At 26.5% G+C, this 17700-nt stretch overlaps 1 protein-coding gene across 3 annotated transcripts in view; it reads left to right on the top strand.

Annotated features, from left to right (window-relative positions):
- The window catches only part of sima (similar), a 281132-nt gene that overhangs the window by 219671 nt on the left and 43761 nt on the right, over positions 1 to 17700 (top strand). For all 3 annotated transcript variants that reach the window (XM_065515340.1, XM_065515341.1, XM_065515339.1), the window contains one exon: positions 5433 to 6268. In XM_065515340.1, the coding sequence (XP_065371412.1) occupies positions 5433 to 6268 (836 nt within the window). The remainder of the gene's footprint in view (positions 1 to 5432; positions 6269 to 17700) is intronic.

Here is a 17700-nt window from a genome sequence, read left to right on the forward strand (position 1 = left end):
TTTACATATAGATTTGTTTTGTTAATAATTTCTATACATATTTTCTTTTTACCACAAGTGGGTGTTTATTGTATAATTTTAAATGTTTACATTCTTGTTTTATAAAACAAAATACAACTAAACACCACACTTTTTATTTTATTATAATAAAAAAAGTTGTCAACCTCATTTTTTTATAAAAACAAAATTATGAAAATTTATTTTTTGACAAAAAAAAGCAGCGCAGATTTTTTGTAAAATGTTGGATTAGCTATTCAGAAACAAATTAATTTTATACGATCTTGAATTGTTGTTTTAATCTTATTAAATTTATAGTAAAATTTATGAGTTTGTAAAAATATGTTTATAAATTTATATTTCCTTAGAAATTAGTAAACTATTAGCTAATTTGCTAATACAACTTATAAAAAAAATGTGTAAAAATATTTTAAATTTTGTAAATAAAAAAATTAAAGAGATTTGACCAAAAGTCAGCCGGCTATAGTTCTAGTTACTTGCCCTGCTGATTTTCTTCGTTTGTGGAAAAAAAACACAAGCATGTGAAATTTGCACGTTAAAAACTTTCCCGTTGTACCTTTTACGAGCATAGGGCATTAACAAAGATTTTCCATCTGGGTTTGTCGTTAGCAATATGTTTGATTTCGCTCCAGGATACATCAGCCTCCGCTGCTTCCATTTCCACTAGTCTACGCCAGGTTTTGGATGGACGACCCCTCCGGCTTCCTTGAGGTGTCCATTCGGTACCCTGTCTCGTTACATCATCTTGAGGTTTGCGTAGTGTATGTCCAATCCAGGACCATTTACGTCGATTAATTTCTCTACGCATCGGCGTGGTAATTTTAATACATTTATGTATTTAAAACGGTCATTGGAGGCTTATAGTCATTCAAATGACTAGAAAGTAAGCAGTTATATAACAGATAATAAAGAAATAATTAGACGACTACTTCTGAGTAATGCAAGCGATATGTAGTTGTCATTGAAAATAAGTTATTGAGTAATTGCATGTCATTAAATTATTTAACAAGCAGAAGTTTGACTTATTGTATATCATTTGTAAGGAAATAATGTCTAGTTTTAGCTTTTATTTTGAAACATTTTTACAATATAAATGTATTCAAAGTGTATAGATTCTGAGCCAAAAGAACTGCTCATCTTTTGAGGCCAAGAACGAATCAAGCCAATATCGAATACTCTCTTTTAGAATGCACGTTCTGCATCGATCGAAACAAATAGTAGTCGGACGGGTCACGATCAGGACTATAAAGCGGGTGAGGCAAAACTACCCAACTACCTTTTAAAAGGTATTGTAACATGTGGCCGCATATTCTGGGCGTTTTTCGGCCAATACTCGCTTCAAACGAAACAGTTGCGTTCGGTGTAGGTTCCCTGTGATGATCTGGTTAGATTGGTGCTAGCCACCGAATGCTGAGAATTACCTTCGCGCCATGGATATTTGCCTTTGGTGTCGATTCGTCGGGTTGGCCGGGCTTCACATACGATCTCCTACGCTTCAGTTCATTGTAATGAATATTTTTTTAACGAAAAAATTAAGCATAATTTCGGACATACAAACTCGTATTTCAAGGTCTCTCGACCTTGGTATGGTACTAAATTTCCCTGCTTTTGGATGAATGCTGCTGATCGCAAACGTTTTGAAATTGCTGCTTGAGTAGCTTCTAATGATTTTACAAGCTTTTGTTGAGTTTTACAACAATCTTCATGTAGTAATGCCGCCAATTTTTCATTGTCAAAATCACCACTTCTGAACACCACAAACCAGGGCTGTTGCGATCAGCCCCCTGGATAACATTTAACCATTTCTAAGTGGTAGAAATACTCTTTATTCTACTTTTTTAATTTTTATTAATTTTTTGGTTATATTGTTTATTTTTATTAATCTAAATTACTGACTGCATTATACAATTAATTTTAAATCAGCTTAATATCACGTTCTTAACATGTTTCAAATATTTATTTATTTTTTTTATTTGCATTACCTCGTATCATGTTTATTTAATTGATGCTTAATAATAAACATACTCGTAGTATTCTTTTATTAATTTTTATAAGGTTCCTACAGCCAAATTACTGGCTGGCTGGCTGTCAGTCGATCATTCGCTGCTTCTTTCTATATCAGCCAATAACTTCTTATCGATTTTAAAATTCATAGCTGACAGTTACTGGCTCAGCTGTTGCTTCATCCATGTGCTGCTAGTGGCTGGGTCCGTAAACAGTAAATGTTTGTTTGTATATTTTTTTTTTCATTTGCTCCCTGATAGCGTGTTTAGTAGCGTGCTTTTCTAAGTTATAGCAACAATTTCAACGTGTTAGGCAAACGATCGAAACAACTTATTTGCAATTATTGTATTGTACCTAATTTATTTTTGTTTTTAATTTAATTTCTTATTATCAATTCAAGTTTATCATAAAATTTAATTTGAAAATAAAAACAAATGTATTAATTTGTTTGCTATTTTTTCTTGCAAAATTTTTCAAAATATTTTAAAATAAACTTGTTTTTGTTTTTATTTTTTTTATTAAAAAAAACAAACTGAAAACATTTTTTTAAGCTGATAACATAGTATTTGTAGTACAACTTTTTGTTGATATTTCAATACTAAAATTAAAAAATAAAAAATTCTGTTTCATAATTTATCTTATCAAATTTAAGGCAAATAATAACATCATTGATTATTTAAGTGCGAGTATTTATACATTTTTTTGTTGCCAACAACAAGCTGTTTTAAAGATTATTATTAAAACATTTATCTATAAATCTCGCTGCACTCAGCAAATTGAATAATTAGTTGTTCCACAATTATTGTTCAAGATAATTGCTATTGCGGTGGCCTTTTAGACATTGATTTTTAATTTATATTTATTTTAAATGATTCACTTTATTGGAAATTCTTCGAAGATTTATAGGTTTTTTTATAAAATTTCTTTTATTATTTAAACCTTTGGAATTGGACACACCTTCTTTTATTTAATTTTTTTGAATTTTGAATCGTTATCAATGATTTTCTTTGTGTGAGCAAAGTTTAATTTTTGATTTATTTTAGGAAATTTTGTGGGTTATTTTTAAAAGATTTTATTCATTTCTAAAGTTAAATAAGCAACTTAATTTAGAAATTTTCAAAGTATGAGTAGCTTTAAAGAAAAACGTGACAGTATTTAATATTTAATTTACAATTATTTATTGGAATTGCAAGGGGGAATAACTTTTTTTTAAAAATTAATAAATAAATATTTATAAAATTGTCTCAACGCACGATAATTTGAGAACAAAATTCTTAGAAATTTTATTAAAATAACAGAAATATAAATTACATTTCATGAGTTGTAATCTTAAACACAGCTTCTTTGTAAGTTTCCAGAAATTATGAATGTAAATCTGACATCTCCAGAATCCCCTTTGAAATTCTGGGTTATTTAGTATAAACCTTCAGTGTGTGTGTAAATCGTGCTCATTTCCAAAATACTAAATCGAAATTATTTAATTTAGCCCTGTGTAATAGTCATTGTCCTAAGTGGTTTGGGTTAGAATACCATTATTATAAATAATTGAATTTCTTTTCCCATCAATTGTCGATTGGTAACGAGATCAATAAAAGCTCAGTTTATTCTAATGGAATAAATTGTCAGCACCTTAAAGCCCGGCCTTTGTTGAAATCAACTGGTAATGAGATTTTCTGAAAACATGGGCCCACGGTTTAAATGTTACTTTGTCATCTTGTAGTTCTGACTTTGTTGAAATAGATTGGTAACGGGATCAATTTACTGAAATCTTAAACCCTCCACTATGTTTTTCAACCTGAAGGTATTCCAATTTAGCATACTATGGTTTAGCTTGTGTTCCAACAAGGCGATAACGTGTTAAATTTTTTGAAAACTTGGATTCTTCTTACATTTCTTAGGGATTTCTGAAACATTTCTAAATGTGCTTCGTTGCTCTATAGCCTGACAGGTTTTAAACTTTCTGGCTATATATCTTGCACTATAAGTATCATGGGCCGATTTAAGTTCTTAAAGTTTTCTTTCATTGGATTGAGAAATTTCAAAATTTGTATTCAAAATATTGCTGAAAGTAGTTCGTGGCATTATTAGGTCTTTTGTATTGAAATTTATTGGGTATTTGTCAATTGAGCATAATGACATTTTTTATATATTTTTTTTTAGTAGATCGAAAATAATTTAGTTTTTGTTTCCTGCGGGAAATTTGTGACAATTCCAATTTTAATATTTTCACAAATATTTTTTCAATTTCTTAAATTTTAAGTTTCAGAATTTAAAAATTAAAATTTTAAAAATTTCAGTTTCTAACTTTTCTATCGAGAATATTCCAAGAGTTTGTCTTACAAATATTAGTAAAATATAACGTTTATAACTCCCTAAAAACACCAACAACTCATTAACACTTAATTTATTATTTTATTTAAATATTGACTTATTAATCATATAATAAAAAATATTATACCTGCCTATACAAATCTAATTAACTTAAATAAAAAAAACAACAAAATATTTGCATATTTGCATGACACTGCAATGAATAATATTGAAAAAAAAAATAATAATTACTACGATTTAATGGAACCATGTATTAAAAATAAAAAAATTGCACGAAAAAATGCAACCAAGCGGGTCTATCATGTTTTTGTTTAAGCACAAACAAATCGAAAGAGAAAAAACTACAATAAAATGCAAAAAGAAAAACGTAGTAAAAGTACAAAGGCAACAAAACCACAACAATTACTGCAATAAATAATAGGAAAAAAATGCCGGTTTTTACTAAAACGTCAATTCATAGCAAATGAAATAAAACAAAAACAAACTAACACTATGAAATTGTTGTTGTAAAATTCAAAACAAAAATCTTCAATGGAAAAGCAAAAGAAAACACAAATTTCTCTCTTTTCAATATCAATAAAAGAGTTTAGTTGTTTTTAAAGAGTCTTAAATTAAACTATGTTAATTTAACATTAAAACTGCACTGTTATAAGCCTCAATAAAATGCATTTTCATTTTAAGAGAGTGTCTTACAAATTGAGTGCATTTTTCTTAATTTAAATGCAAGAGAGTTTTTAATTTTTTTACTCTTTGTTTTTACAATTTATTTAAGAATTGCATTGCAGTTTTATCTGAAATGTGTTGTTGTTTTTCTACCATAAAAATTTTGCAATTATATTTGTTGCTTTATTGTCATCGGTTTCAATATGACTACAAATACGTAATAGTGTGGGTTGCTTGTAATTTACAAAAGAAATTAAAAAAAAAGTAAAAAAAAAATATATAAAAAATCACGTGCTTTGTTTGCGAACAATAAAATAAGCAGTATATAATTTTTTTATTAACAAGAATTTAAAAAAAAAAAAAAATTAAAAAAAATCTATAATTTTGTGCGCGTTTTTGTTTGGTAAAATTTTTAGTAACTTGGAGAAAAAGCATGAAATTTATACTCTGCAACAATACGAAGAATCGCAAAAATTTAAACTTGAAGAAAATAATAATAATAAAACACAAGGTTTAAATGAAAATAAACACCAGGAAGAGTTAATAAATAAAGATCAACAACTAAAAGAGGAAAAATTATTTGCTGCTACGGAATTGCAAAAACCTTTAGAAGCAGCAATAACAAAAATTGAAACTTCAACACCACCAGCAACACCACTCAATAACAATAACAATATCAATAATAATAATAATCAAAAAATAAAAGAAGATCTTATAAATATAAAACAAGAACACATACCACCAATTGCTATAAATAATAATAAAAATAAAACCTTAATCGAAACTAGCCCCTCAACTACAGCTACTACCCCTGTAGTAGCTCCCTTAAAACCACCTACACAACAACCACAATTACCACTCCACTGTCCCACCACTACTGTTACCCATACTATTTTCAATAAATCGATAATATCAGCACCCAAATTCTCTGCTGAGGACAAACGTCCCAAAACCGTTACTTCGTCTTTGATTTTAACCAATTTACCCACTACCACCTCGACTCAGTCGATTTTACAACATCCACCTTTGAATGTGGTTGCTACGCGTGCCCCTCAATCAGTAACAGCTTCGGTATTTTCCCCATTGCCGCCGTCGCCGCCATCACCACCAAAATTACCTTCGTCTACGGCCACAGCTGCAATTTTAGCTCTACAACAATCGGAAGGTGGACCACACTCAGTCAACGCGAATCATCCACAAGATATGAATAAAGGATATTTAACATTTGCCGAGGATGCCACAGAATTAACAAGTAAGTGTTGAACATTTTATTTCTATATTTATTTTTATTATTTAGAAATTTTTATTATTATGGTGTTAAAACTTTAAGTTACAGTTTAGGAAGGGGTTTCTTAATTTTATTTGAATTAATTTTTGTATTCATTGGAATCTTATATAAATCGGTCCATAAAAAGGCGGTTTTTAAACAGAGCCCAATGCATATTTCAAAGAACTTTCCGACAAATCATAAGCAACTTCGAAATTTAGATCGACAATAAGACAATTTCGGATTTTGAAGAAAATCTTGAAAATAATTTTTTATTTTGAACAAATCATGTCCTTAAAGCATGAGCCAAAAGAACTGCTCATGTTTTAAGGACAAGAACTAATCATGCCTGTTCCAAAGAAAGAGCATTCTGCTTCGATCGAATCAAATATGTAGATTCGGTATAGGTTCCCTATGATGGACCGGTCAGATTTCAGCAGCTCATAATAGATAGGACCTTTTTGCTCCCACCAAATAGACAGTATTACCATAGCGCCATGGATATTTATCTTTGGTGTCAATTCGGCTGTTTAGCCGGGCTTCACATACGATATCTTACGCTTCATGTTATGTAATAAATCCCTTTTTCATTGCAAGTAATGATTCGGCGCAAAAATGATTTTCTTTTATAGCGTTCAAGCAAAATTTCGGTCTCTCGGCTTAAATTCGTACTCAATTTCCCTGCTTTTGAATGCTGCTCGCAAACATTTTGAAATTGCTGCTTGAGTAGCTCCCAATTGTTGAGTTTTACAACATTCTTCATGGATTAATGACTCCAATTCTTGGTCTTCAATATTTTTGCCTTCTTTGTCAAAATCATCACTTCTGAACCGCACAAACCATCTTTCGTACCTTGAAACCGATGGAACACATTCGCCATAAGCATTGGTGAGCAATCGGGGTGCTTCAGCGCCACTTTTCTTCAAATTAAAGAAATAAAGCAAAACTTCCCGCATATGACGCTTTCTTGATACAAGAGGGGGGTCAAAATATCAAATTTTTAACCTCTCAGACAGATCTTCACCGATCTTGTTGAAATATTGTGTCTAAATTACTATAGAATAGGACTAACCTTGGTGCAAATTTCATCCCGATCGGAAGACATCGGTTTCAAAAGTTGGTCACTTGACATGAAATCCCCCCATATATATTTTTGTTAAATGCACTTAATTATTGAAATACATGTTCTGTTATCTAAATTGTATTTAGAAAAATAAACAAAAGCACTTATCAAGTTATAGCAGTAAATCACATACTAATCATACTAAAATTAGATACATATTTAGATAGATACATACACCCACACAAATAACTTATTTTTTATTTTTTTGGATTGAGAGGTGTCAGTAATTTGATGGCTGTTTACAAGATAAAATTACCAATATTCTTTATCCGCCCACACACCCTCTATCAAAGGGTTTGTTCTAAAATGAATCTTAATCTAAAACGCCATCTCAATCTCTCAGATTAATGTTTTATTTAAAACCTAAAAAACACATTTTCAATTTGTGGTTTGGTTTTTGTTTTTCCACTTCTGTCACTTACTGGGTGTTTGTTGTTAGTTTGTTTTATATATTTTTACAACAACTGAATAAAACCGCAAATCTTATAATTTGAAATTTTGCTTTGTTTTCAGTTTATTTTAATGCCCTGCTTGTTAGTTTGCCGTGTTATATATTAAAATAAATAATAATTGGATTTTATTGTTTAATTTATATTATTATCAAATGATTGTCATTTGATATGACATACAGACAAGAGGAGTGAGAGAGAGAGAGAGTGAGAGACAGAGACGAAGATAGTTTAACTTCTCTAATTTAGGTCTTAAAATGGTTTTATGAGATTTGTTTTATTATTTACATTATTTTATTTGATTGTAAGTTGCAAATTCCTGAGTATTTTTTGTTTGTTTTTTGTTTGCTCCTCTTTATCATCATGTAATTTTCTATTAAATGAGTTCATTATAAACATTATCTTTATTATCAGGGGTCTGTTGTTGGCAAAACTATAAGTACGAATACTTGTAGTTGGCCATTAATTTTGCTTTTATCTAAATTCCATATGGATAGTTTCTTTCTTTCTTTGTTTTTGTAATCGTATTGGTATTTCTTAGTTATCGGTTGTTTACCTAGAAAATATTCCTGTATGAGATTACATATTTATGGTCTTTGTTGGCCTAAACTTTATACAAATATTGAGTTGAATTAAGAAGGTTTTATATTGTTTGCTTACAATTCTGAGATAGCAAATTTGTTTATCTTGTGTGGTCATTCGGAAGAATAATGTTTTTTTATTGCAAGGACACGTGCTCATTTTCCATTTAAATATAAATTTTCTAAGAAGTAAAATAAGAAAACTTTTAAACAAACAAGTAATTCCATAAAGACATTAACTAAATATTTCTATTTTATTTGGAAAGTTGTATAACAGTGGTCTAACAGTTTGATCATGAAGCTCACAACATATAAATCATAAAACAATAAGAAAAACATAGTGTAACAGTTTGATAAATTCGTTTATGGCAGTATAACTGTTTCACAAAGAATGCAAAACTAAATTTATAACAGTTTAACGGAAGATTGTATTAGTAACAGTTTAATTATAAATTATACAATGTATGAAAATCACAGTATAACAGTTTGCAAAAGTAATTTATAACAGTTTTACAAAGAATGCAAAATTTAATTTATAACAGTTTCATTACAAGTTTAACAGAAGATTGTATTAGTATAACAGTTTAATTATAACATAATATACTGTATGAAAATCACAGTTTGCAAAAGTAATTAATAACAGTTGAATGCTAAATTAAATTTATAACAGTTTCATTACAAGAATAACTGAAAATTATTAATTTTTATAAGTATAACAGTTTTAGAATACAATTTGATATGTTTTATCTCCTTTGATTCGCTTATAAGGAATCAAATGTTAAGTATAACCTTAAACACACATAAACATGTTAGAAAAGTTACTTTTAACTTTAGTTAGTGCTATAAAGTGAATTTGAAACTATTATAATGAAAATTTACAACTTTTATACAGACAAAACTTAAATATTATTCAGTATGATATTTTAGTTATGTTTTGTAACACTTTATAACAATTTAAACATGTTAATAATGTTAAGTATAACAGTTATATTTAATATAAGGAAAGATTTTAGTAACTGTTATACAGAAAAATTAAAAAAAAAATCAGTATAACTGTTTAGTTTCATTACAAATATTGATTTAAATCAAAATATAAAATCAAGTATAAAAACAAAGTTTTTTTGAAACTGTTATACAATGAAATATGTATTGCTTTTTCCCAATTGAAGATATTATAACAGTTGAAACATGTTAAAAATTAGCTATATGATGAATTAGAAACTGTTGTATGATTTATATAACTGTTATACAGACAAAGTTCAGTTTAGTTTTATTACAAGGAATGATTAAAATCAAGAATATAAAAACAATTTTATTTTGAAACTGTATTACGATGCAATATTATGTGTTTTTTTCCTTTGAACAAAATGTATAACAGTTTAAACATATTAAAAATGTTAATAAATTTATTTGTTATATAACTAATAATGAACTGTTATACTGAAGATTTAAATAACTGTTTGTTAAAACTCAAAACTTCTTCAGTATAACAGTTTAGTAATGAAACTTAATTTATTTGGAATTTGTTAAACAATTATATTAAATGTGGTAGGTAAATTAGTTAAATTTATTTAAACTGTTATAAAACAAATTATAGTTTGATATACAACAACATATCTCGGTATAACAGTTTAGCTTCATTACAAAGCTTTATTTCTAATAGCATAACAGTTTCAATATTGTAAAATATATCATTAAACAGAATTTAGATAACAGTTTATTTATTTGTAATGGCTAGAGAAATACAAAATTTCAAAATATATTAAATATTCTTGAAATCAATTTTTATACAATAAGAAAATCAAAATTGTTCGGTATAACAGTTTTATAACAATTTCCAAATTATATATATGTTATGAAACAACAAAGCTTCATTTATAACAGTATAACAGTTTCGATATTGAGAAGAGTTTTTTTTAACTTATGAGTTTGGAAGTAATGAGTATTCGAAACAGTTAAGTTTAATATACATATCTTTAAAGTTAAAATATTGCATTGTATAGCAGGTCAAAAAAATGTATAACAGTTGCTTTAATTGTTTATTAATCTTTATTTTTCCACAAAATTCACATGCTTTTTTTATGGCATTATTCCAAAAATGTGAACACATGACAATAATTTCCAAATATAGCCAAAACAAATATTTGCAATCCTTAATTACTTTTAATTTAACATTCATTCGCCATAAAGTTACAAAATTAAGAAACGATTTTATTTCAATAAATCATGGGATAAAAATATTGAGACAAAATATTTATAGTAAATATTGTATTTGTTCAAATTCCTTATTATTTGCTTTATTAATTATCAAATATTGTTTTATTTTTAACTAAAATAATAAATAAAACTAGTTTTAACTAAATTTAAACTGCACAGCACTTAAAACATGTTATACAGATGGTCATCGCTAAATATTTGCAATAAACAAAACTAATTCACGTCAATTTATTGCAAATAAATAAATAATATTAAAAAAAAACAGTATTTAGTTTTCGTTTAACGTGTAAAGAAATGGCCTTGATCGTTATGCACTTTTGGCCGGCTAATGCACTTAAAAAAATAAATGACAAAATAAACAGTGAGGTACAAAAAAACAATTGCTTAATTAAATAAAAAATAAATGAAACTTTCTAATAATTTAAATAATTATTTCATATTTAATTTATAAGATTCTATATAAATTTTGTTTACAAACTGTCTTTTTTATTATGACACTCACTGTTTGTTTACGACATTAGTGTGTATATTATTTGATTTGATTGAATGAATGCACATATCAAATTTAATTTTTTGTCTCTATGCATTTTTTTTTTATAAATTGTTAAGTTCAAAATGTTATTTTGCAAAAAAAAAAAATAAAATAGAAAAACTTATCAGTGTTCAATTAAAAATTAATTGCAAAAATATTAAGCTAATATATTTTTATATTTTTAAATGCTAATTTAGCTTTTAGCAAAAAAAAAAATAAATAAAATAAAACTAATTATAACAATCATGTAACAAATGTGATAATATTCAGTTTAATCAACATGTTTTTATTTAAAACTATAAATTTTACGCTTGATATATTTGTCTTTTATAATTTAATGAAGGCTCAAATATATCAACCATAAAATAGCTTTTTTGTTATGTTAAACAAATAGCTTTAATTACAGGGATGAAATTAAATATGATTTGAAAATTTAGAATTTTGTTCTCTTACGCATTTAATGGTGAACTACTCAACCAAAAAAAAAGAAGAAATATCAGCATTCTTTTAAAACTATAGCTAATTATTAAAAACTAAACCTGAAGCACTAACTATAGCAGTTTCTGTCATGAATAAATAAAAACAATAAATAAATCTTGTATAACAGTTTGAAAATGTCGTTTATAACAATATAACAGTTTTACAGAGAGTTTCATTGCAAGTATAGCTGAAAATATTTAATTTGTTTCATTAATATAACAGTTTTATAACAAAATCATACAATTTGAAATTTATTTCTCTTTACATTTGCTTAAAACGAACGAACGATTTGAAAAATGTTAAATATAACAGTTTTATTTGTATAAACTGGTGGAAAACAAATTATAAACCGTTATACCGAAAATTTATATAACTGATATACAATAAAAATTTGTCAATATCACAATTCAGTTTTATTGATTGATTTAAATGATGTTATGAATATTTTGAAACTGTTATACAATCTAATTTTGTGGTTATAACAGTTTAAATATATTAGGAAAATTAATTATAACATTAATTATTGCTATACAACGAGTTTGAAACTATTATACTGAAGATTAACATAACTGTTATACAGAAGAAAATTCTAAAGTATGACAGTTTAATTTCATTACAAAGACTGATTTAAATCAAAATATTAAAACTGTTATATATAAAAAATACTTTGAAACTGTTATACAATTTTATATTATGATTTTTTTTAATTAAATACATAATAGTTCAAATATGTGAACAATGTTAAGTATAACAGTTATATTTGATATAAGGCAAATTAAAAATAGTTTTACCAAAGATTTAAACATTAAATGAAATTGTGAAACTGTTATACAATTTAATTTTGTACTTTATAACAGTTCAAATATTTTATAATTATAAGATTAATTATTGCTATGAAACCAGTTTGAAACTGTTATATTGAAAATTTAAATAACTGTTATAAAGTCAATATTTAAAGATTCTTAAGTATAACAGTTAACAGAAACATTAAAAAAATTGTTCAGTTTAACAGTTTAGTTTCATGAGAAAAATTGATTTAAATCAATATATGAAATTTGTTATTCAAACATCAAAGATTCATAACTAATCTTTTAGCATCATTTTCTGAATCTCAGGATATGTTTTATTGTGACGATATACTGACAGTTTTCATACAAAAATTACAATATACTAATCGGAAGAGATTCAGGAAATGAGGCTTACACCCATTTTCTTAATCTCTGGTTATTTTTTATCGTGACGATATACTGACAGTTCTCATAAAAAAATGTTAATTGGAAGTATATCGTTACGAAAAACGATAAGCAAATATTGAGAAAATGGGGGTTAAACTAGTAAATTTTAGTTTTACTAAACAAGAAAATATTTTATCAGAATAATGAATGTAGGTAATCATCAAGATCTTAGAGTTTATTTTATATTTATTTTCAAAATATTGAAAAAATTGAGAATATATTTATACATGTGTATATACATATATTTTAATATAATCAAAATGATTTTAAAACATTAAAAATATACTGATGCTTTCCTTAAGACCTTGAGGCAGGTCTGGTTTTTTTTTTTTTTTTTTTGCAAAAAAATAAAATTATAATTTAAAATAGAAATAATAGAAATACTTATGAATACATTTGTTTTTCTTTTAATTTTAAATTTAAACAACCGGTTTTTTTTAATGAAATCAAAATTGATAATAAAATTTGCTACAGCAAACGAAAGTTTTTATAGGCAGAATTCATTTTTAAGAGGGTGCATGAAGCAAAACAAAAAAACAAATATTTAACCGGTTATTAAAATATATAACATAATGGTTGTTTTGCTACCAATAATTATTTTAAAATGCTGAATTATTTCGAATATAATTTGAAAAAAAAGATGACAAAAAATTACTCTGAGCAGAGTAATAAATATTGTTTGTCAGAAAACGTGCTGAGATTGCTGCTTGTGTTGAGAATATTAAAATCAATTTTTCTAAATTTATTTGTTTTGATTTCAAAATTTTCCACCAACAAAAAACAAAAATTGACAAACAAAAAATAAAATTCAATTGCTGTTTATTCTATTGTGTCACATGCTATTTTTTTTACGAGTTTGTTTCCTATTTGAGAGATTTGTATCTATAACGTGTGATTGTTGTTCTGGCTTTTTATGATCATCACTTAAAGTTCATTCAAAATACCAAATGTCTAACGCACTTTCCCGGCTATTGTGAATATTATGTGTGTGTGCATGAATATTTTGCAATAGACTTTTTAGCTACTTGGTCGTTCGGTTGTCAACATTTCAACAATAACAAAAATATCAAAATAATTTAAATTTAGTTTTCATGTCTTTTTTTTGTTTAAATATATGTACACTCAACCTACGTTCTGTGGTTGTTTTGGATTCTGTTGATATTTTTATTTTTTTTCACTCTAAAAAAAAGTTTTCCTTCTTTTTCCATTCCAAATTTTTTTATTTTACACACACAGCTTTTTTCACATTTAAACAAGATACACGCGCCAATTGTTTAAAAACAACAATTTGCTCGTCAACAAAAAAAATATTAAAAATAAAATTGTTATAGAAAAAAACCAAACTAAACAATATTAAAGAAGAAAAAAATAAATAATAAATAAATAAATTTATTCGGTATTTTGTGTGTGACAATACTACTTAACAAATTAATTGGCTGTATATTGTTTGGTTTGGTTTAGATTGCGATGATGAAGATGATGTATTGGCTGAGAATCTATTTACTTTTTGTCATTTTCTTTCTCAAACTAAAATTTGTTTAGAATTTCTTTATTATTAAATTTATACATCTTTTATATGTACAGTGGTGGCCATGAATTTAAGACAAAAATTGTTTGCTAAATTCAATGTAATTGTCAATTATTTTTTCAAATATTTCCACAAATATGTATGCATGAGGACTGTTTTAACACACAAGTGTGTTTTATTCGACTGTGTCAATTCATACAGATTCACCATGAACACATAAAATTTTTCTACAACTTGACCAAAAAAATTTTTTTTTAAATAAACATATTTTCTCACATTTATATCATTATATTTTTATTATTATAAAATATCTGGACCAAATTTCGTATTTTTAGTTCCATTAGTTTCGGTCATATCATGTTATTAACAGCGGATGTTCGCTGAGGTGGATCAACGTATTTCGACATATCTTTGTCCATATATGTTTTACCGATTTTTCCAAAAATTTTTCAGAAACTAGAAACATTAATAATAAATTTCATACCCTTAGAGGTCCTTTTATTTTGGCTCTATCGCACTTAAAATTCAGTTGATGAAAAAAATTCAAGTATTTGTCTTAAATTGGTGGCCACCACTGTATATCGCTTTATTTCATAAGTTGTCATCATTTTTTTTTATTAAACATAAAAAAGCATGCGTTCTGTGAGTGAAACTAATATTTCAAAAAAACAAATCTATTATTTTTCATAATTTTAAAGGAAAAAGGAAAAAAATTAAAAAAAAACTTTAATGCAATTTATTAAAATCTGTTTAGTTTTTTAATGGAACATTTCTTATCACATCTAACATGGCTTGATAAGGGATGTGCTAGGAGTTCTGCTAAGATTTTACTCAAAAACCATAACAAAATATTAAACAACTTTTACAACAGCTTTTAGCCCTTAAAACACGATCGCCGATCACTGGTCGGCATAAATAGACCATGGATTAAAAACATCCCAGCGGCTGCCTAATCGGTGTGATATCGCTTAGAATGTAAGCTAAAATATCAGTAGGTGCCATTACTATTCAATTTAGATAAAAAGCGCAGTTCTAAACGAACTGATGATACGCCTATAAAGCCCCATTTCCTCAAAAATAATTTTTCCTAACGATACTTCCAATTAATATAATTTTCGTATGAGAACTGTCAGTCTATCGTCACAATAAAAAATAACCAGAGATTGAGAAAATGGGGGCAAGACTAACAAATAAGAATGTAAAAATGTAGATAACAGTCCTATTTGCATTTGAAAAATAATTGAAATAATAATAATTTTATTTATTTTCATATACATATAAATTTCTTAAGGAAAAACCTTCCATTTTCATTTAATTAATTTATAATTTTATCGCACTCAAATCACCTTTTAAAAAATCCACAAAACCAACTGATTCAGGGCCTGATTCCGAAACACGAAAGGAAAACAATTTTCGAATTTTTGTATGAAAATCACTCAGTTTTTAAATAATTTTTAAAAGTTTTTCATTAGGGTTTTCTCCCGGGAATTCCCGGGAATTTTGATAATTTTTCACTACCCGATTCCCGGTATATTTTGTCGGGAATCCCGGGAATTAAAAACTGACGAAAATACATAGAAAAATAGTTATAACTCTATTTTTTTCACCAAAAAACAGTGAACAGTTTTTTGCTTATATCTCGGTAATAATAGACAGTTTACTATTATTATTTATTTGGGGTTTTTCGTATAAAAATTTAAAAAGTGAATTTATTATTTATAGAATTTATTTCTTATTGAATCGTTCTAATTTCTCTAAATTTCTTCTTCAAATCCATAATAAAATAGCTTTAAAAATTTATTAAGAGTTTTTCTTCAATTCAAATCTAGTATAAAAAGGCTTAAGACAATTTTTTCAATTAATTTTGTAAATAATTTGATTTAACAAAAATTTAATCTTTCAAAGTTATTAATTAACTTTAAAATTAATTCAGTTTAAACAAAGGCTTTGGAATGAATCTAAAAAATTAAATACTAGGAATGGATTTATGAAATGAAAGGCTGAAATTTTTTAATTACGGATTAAGATTTTAGTGAATTAAGCTCAAATTTTATTAATTAATTCGAAGTTCTGATATTTAATAATTATAACACTATGTTTTCATATGAAATTTGGCTTTAATATTCCTAATTTATAGTATCATTATATATTTCGGGAATAGCCGGGTACCCGTTTTAACACTTTTAAAAATACAAAATAAAAATATTTCATTAACACAAACGAACTTCAAAAACAATAACAAGAAATGCTGTCTAGAAAGTGGTGTCTTTCTAAACTTTTTATAAAATTGAGGGTGAAACATGTTGCATATTTTCGGGGTTTTAGTGCAACATTATTTGAATAGAACACGTTATACGAAGTGTAAAAGGCAGAAGAATAAAGGCATCATTTATGCTAGAAAAGAAAACGCCAACTGATTTTTTTAAACATAAATCACTTCCAGCTGGATTAAAGAAACTAAATTTTTTCTAAATAACAACATTTTGTTAACAAATAAATATTTGTTTTACAACATCTATTACTATATGTATTTACATATTGTTACTCCTTCATACAAGTAGTATATAATTAATTTTTCTTGTTCAATTGTTTACTATTATTATATTTACTTTTTTATTTTTTGCATTTCAATTATTAAATTGTTTTATTTATTTATTTATTTTCCTACAACATCATGCCACTCACCTACATTGTCATTCATTGCGCTCGTTAAAGTCCTAAAGTGTTTATTTGTGTATATAGTATCTTATAGAATCGTGCCCCCTGCTAACAACAGTTACAATTGCTTTATATATACATACATTTACTTTAATATATTCATATTTATTATACATTTTTAACAATACATACATATGCATTTATTTATATTCATTTCATAATGCACACATGCATACATCATTTACACTCGTAAAAAAATTTAATGCAATAATTGAATGACGTAATAGGAAAAGACTAGTTTGAAGTGTTTACTAGTTTTGATAATTTATTTTTGTTCGCAATAGTTGTTCAAAAAATATCCCAGTGAAATATTTAGCTTCGTTTAGAAGCTCTTATGAAAAAAATATAATCTAACATGGCGTAAAATGCCAATATATTCGAAAAAACTAGATCTAATTCTATAAGACTAGGACTTATTCTAAAATACTACGCCTTATTCTAAAATAGTACGTATTAAAAGACTAGGACTTATTCTAAAAGTCTGTTGAAATCAACTTTCCTAAACCCCCAAATAACTTTCATACGCTATTGATACATCAATATATCCGCTATAG

Source organism: Calliphora vicina, chromosome 1, assembly GCF_958450345.1.
Source record: "Calliphora vicina chromosome 1, idCalVici1.1, whole genome shotgun sequence".
Classification (NCBI taxonomy): Eukaryota; Metazoa; Arthropoda; class Insecta; order Diptera; family Calliphoridae; genus Calliphora; species Calliphora vicina.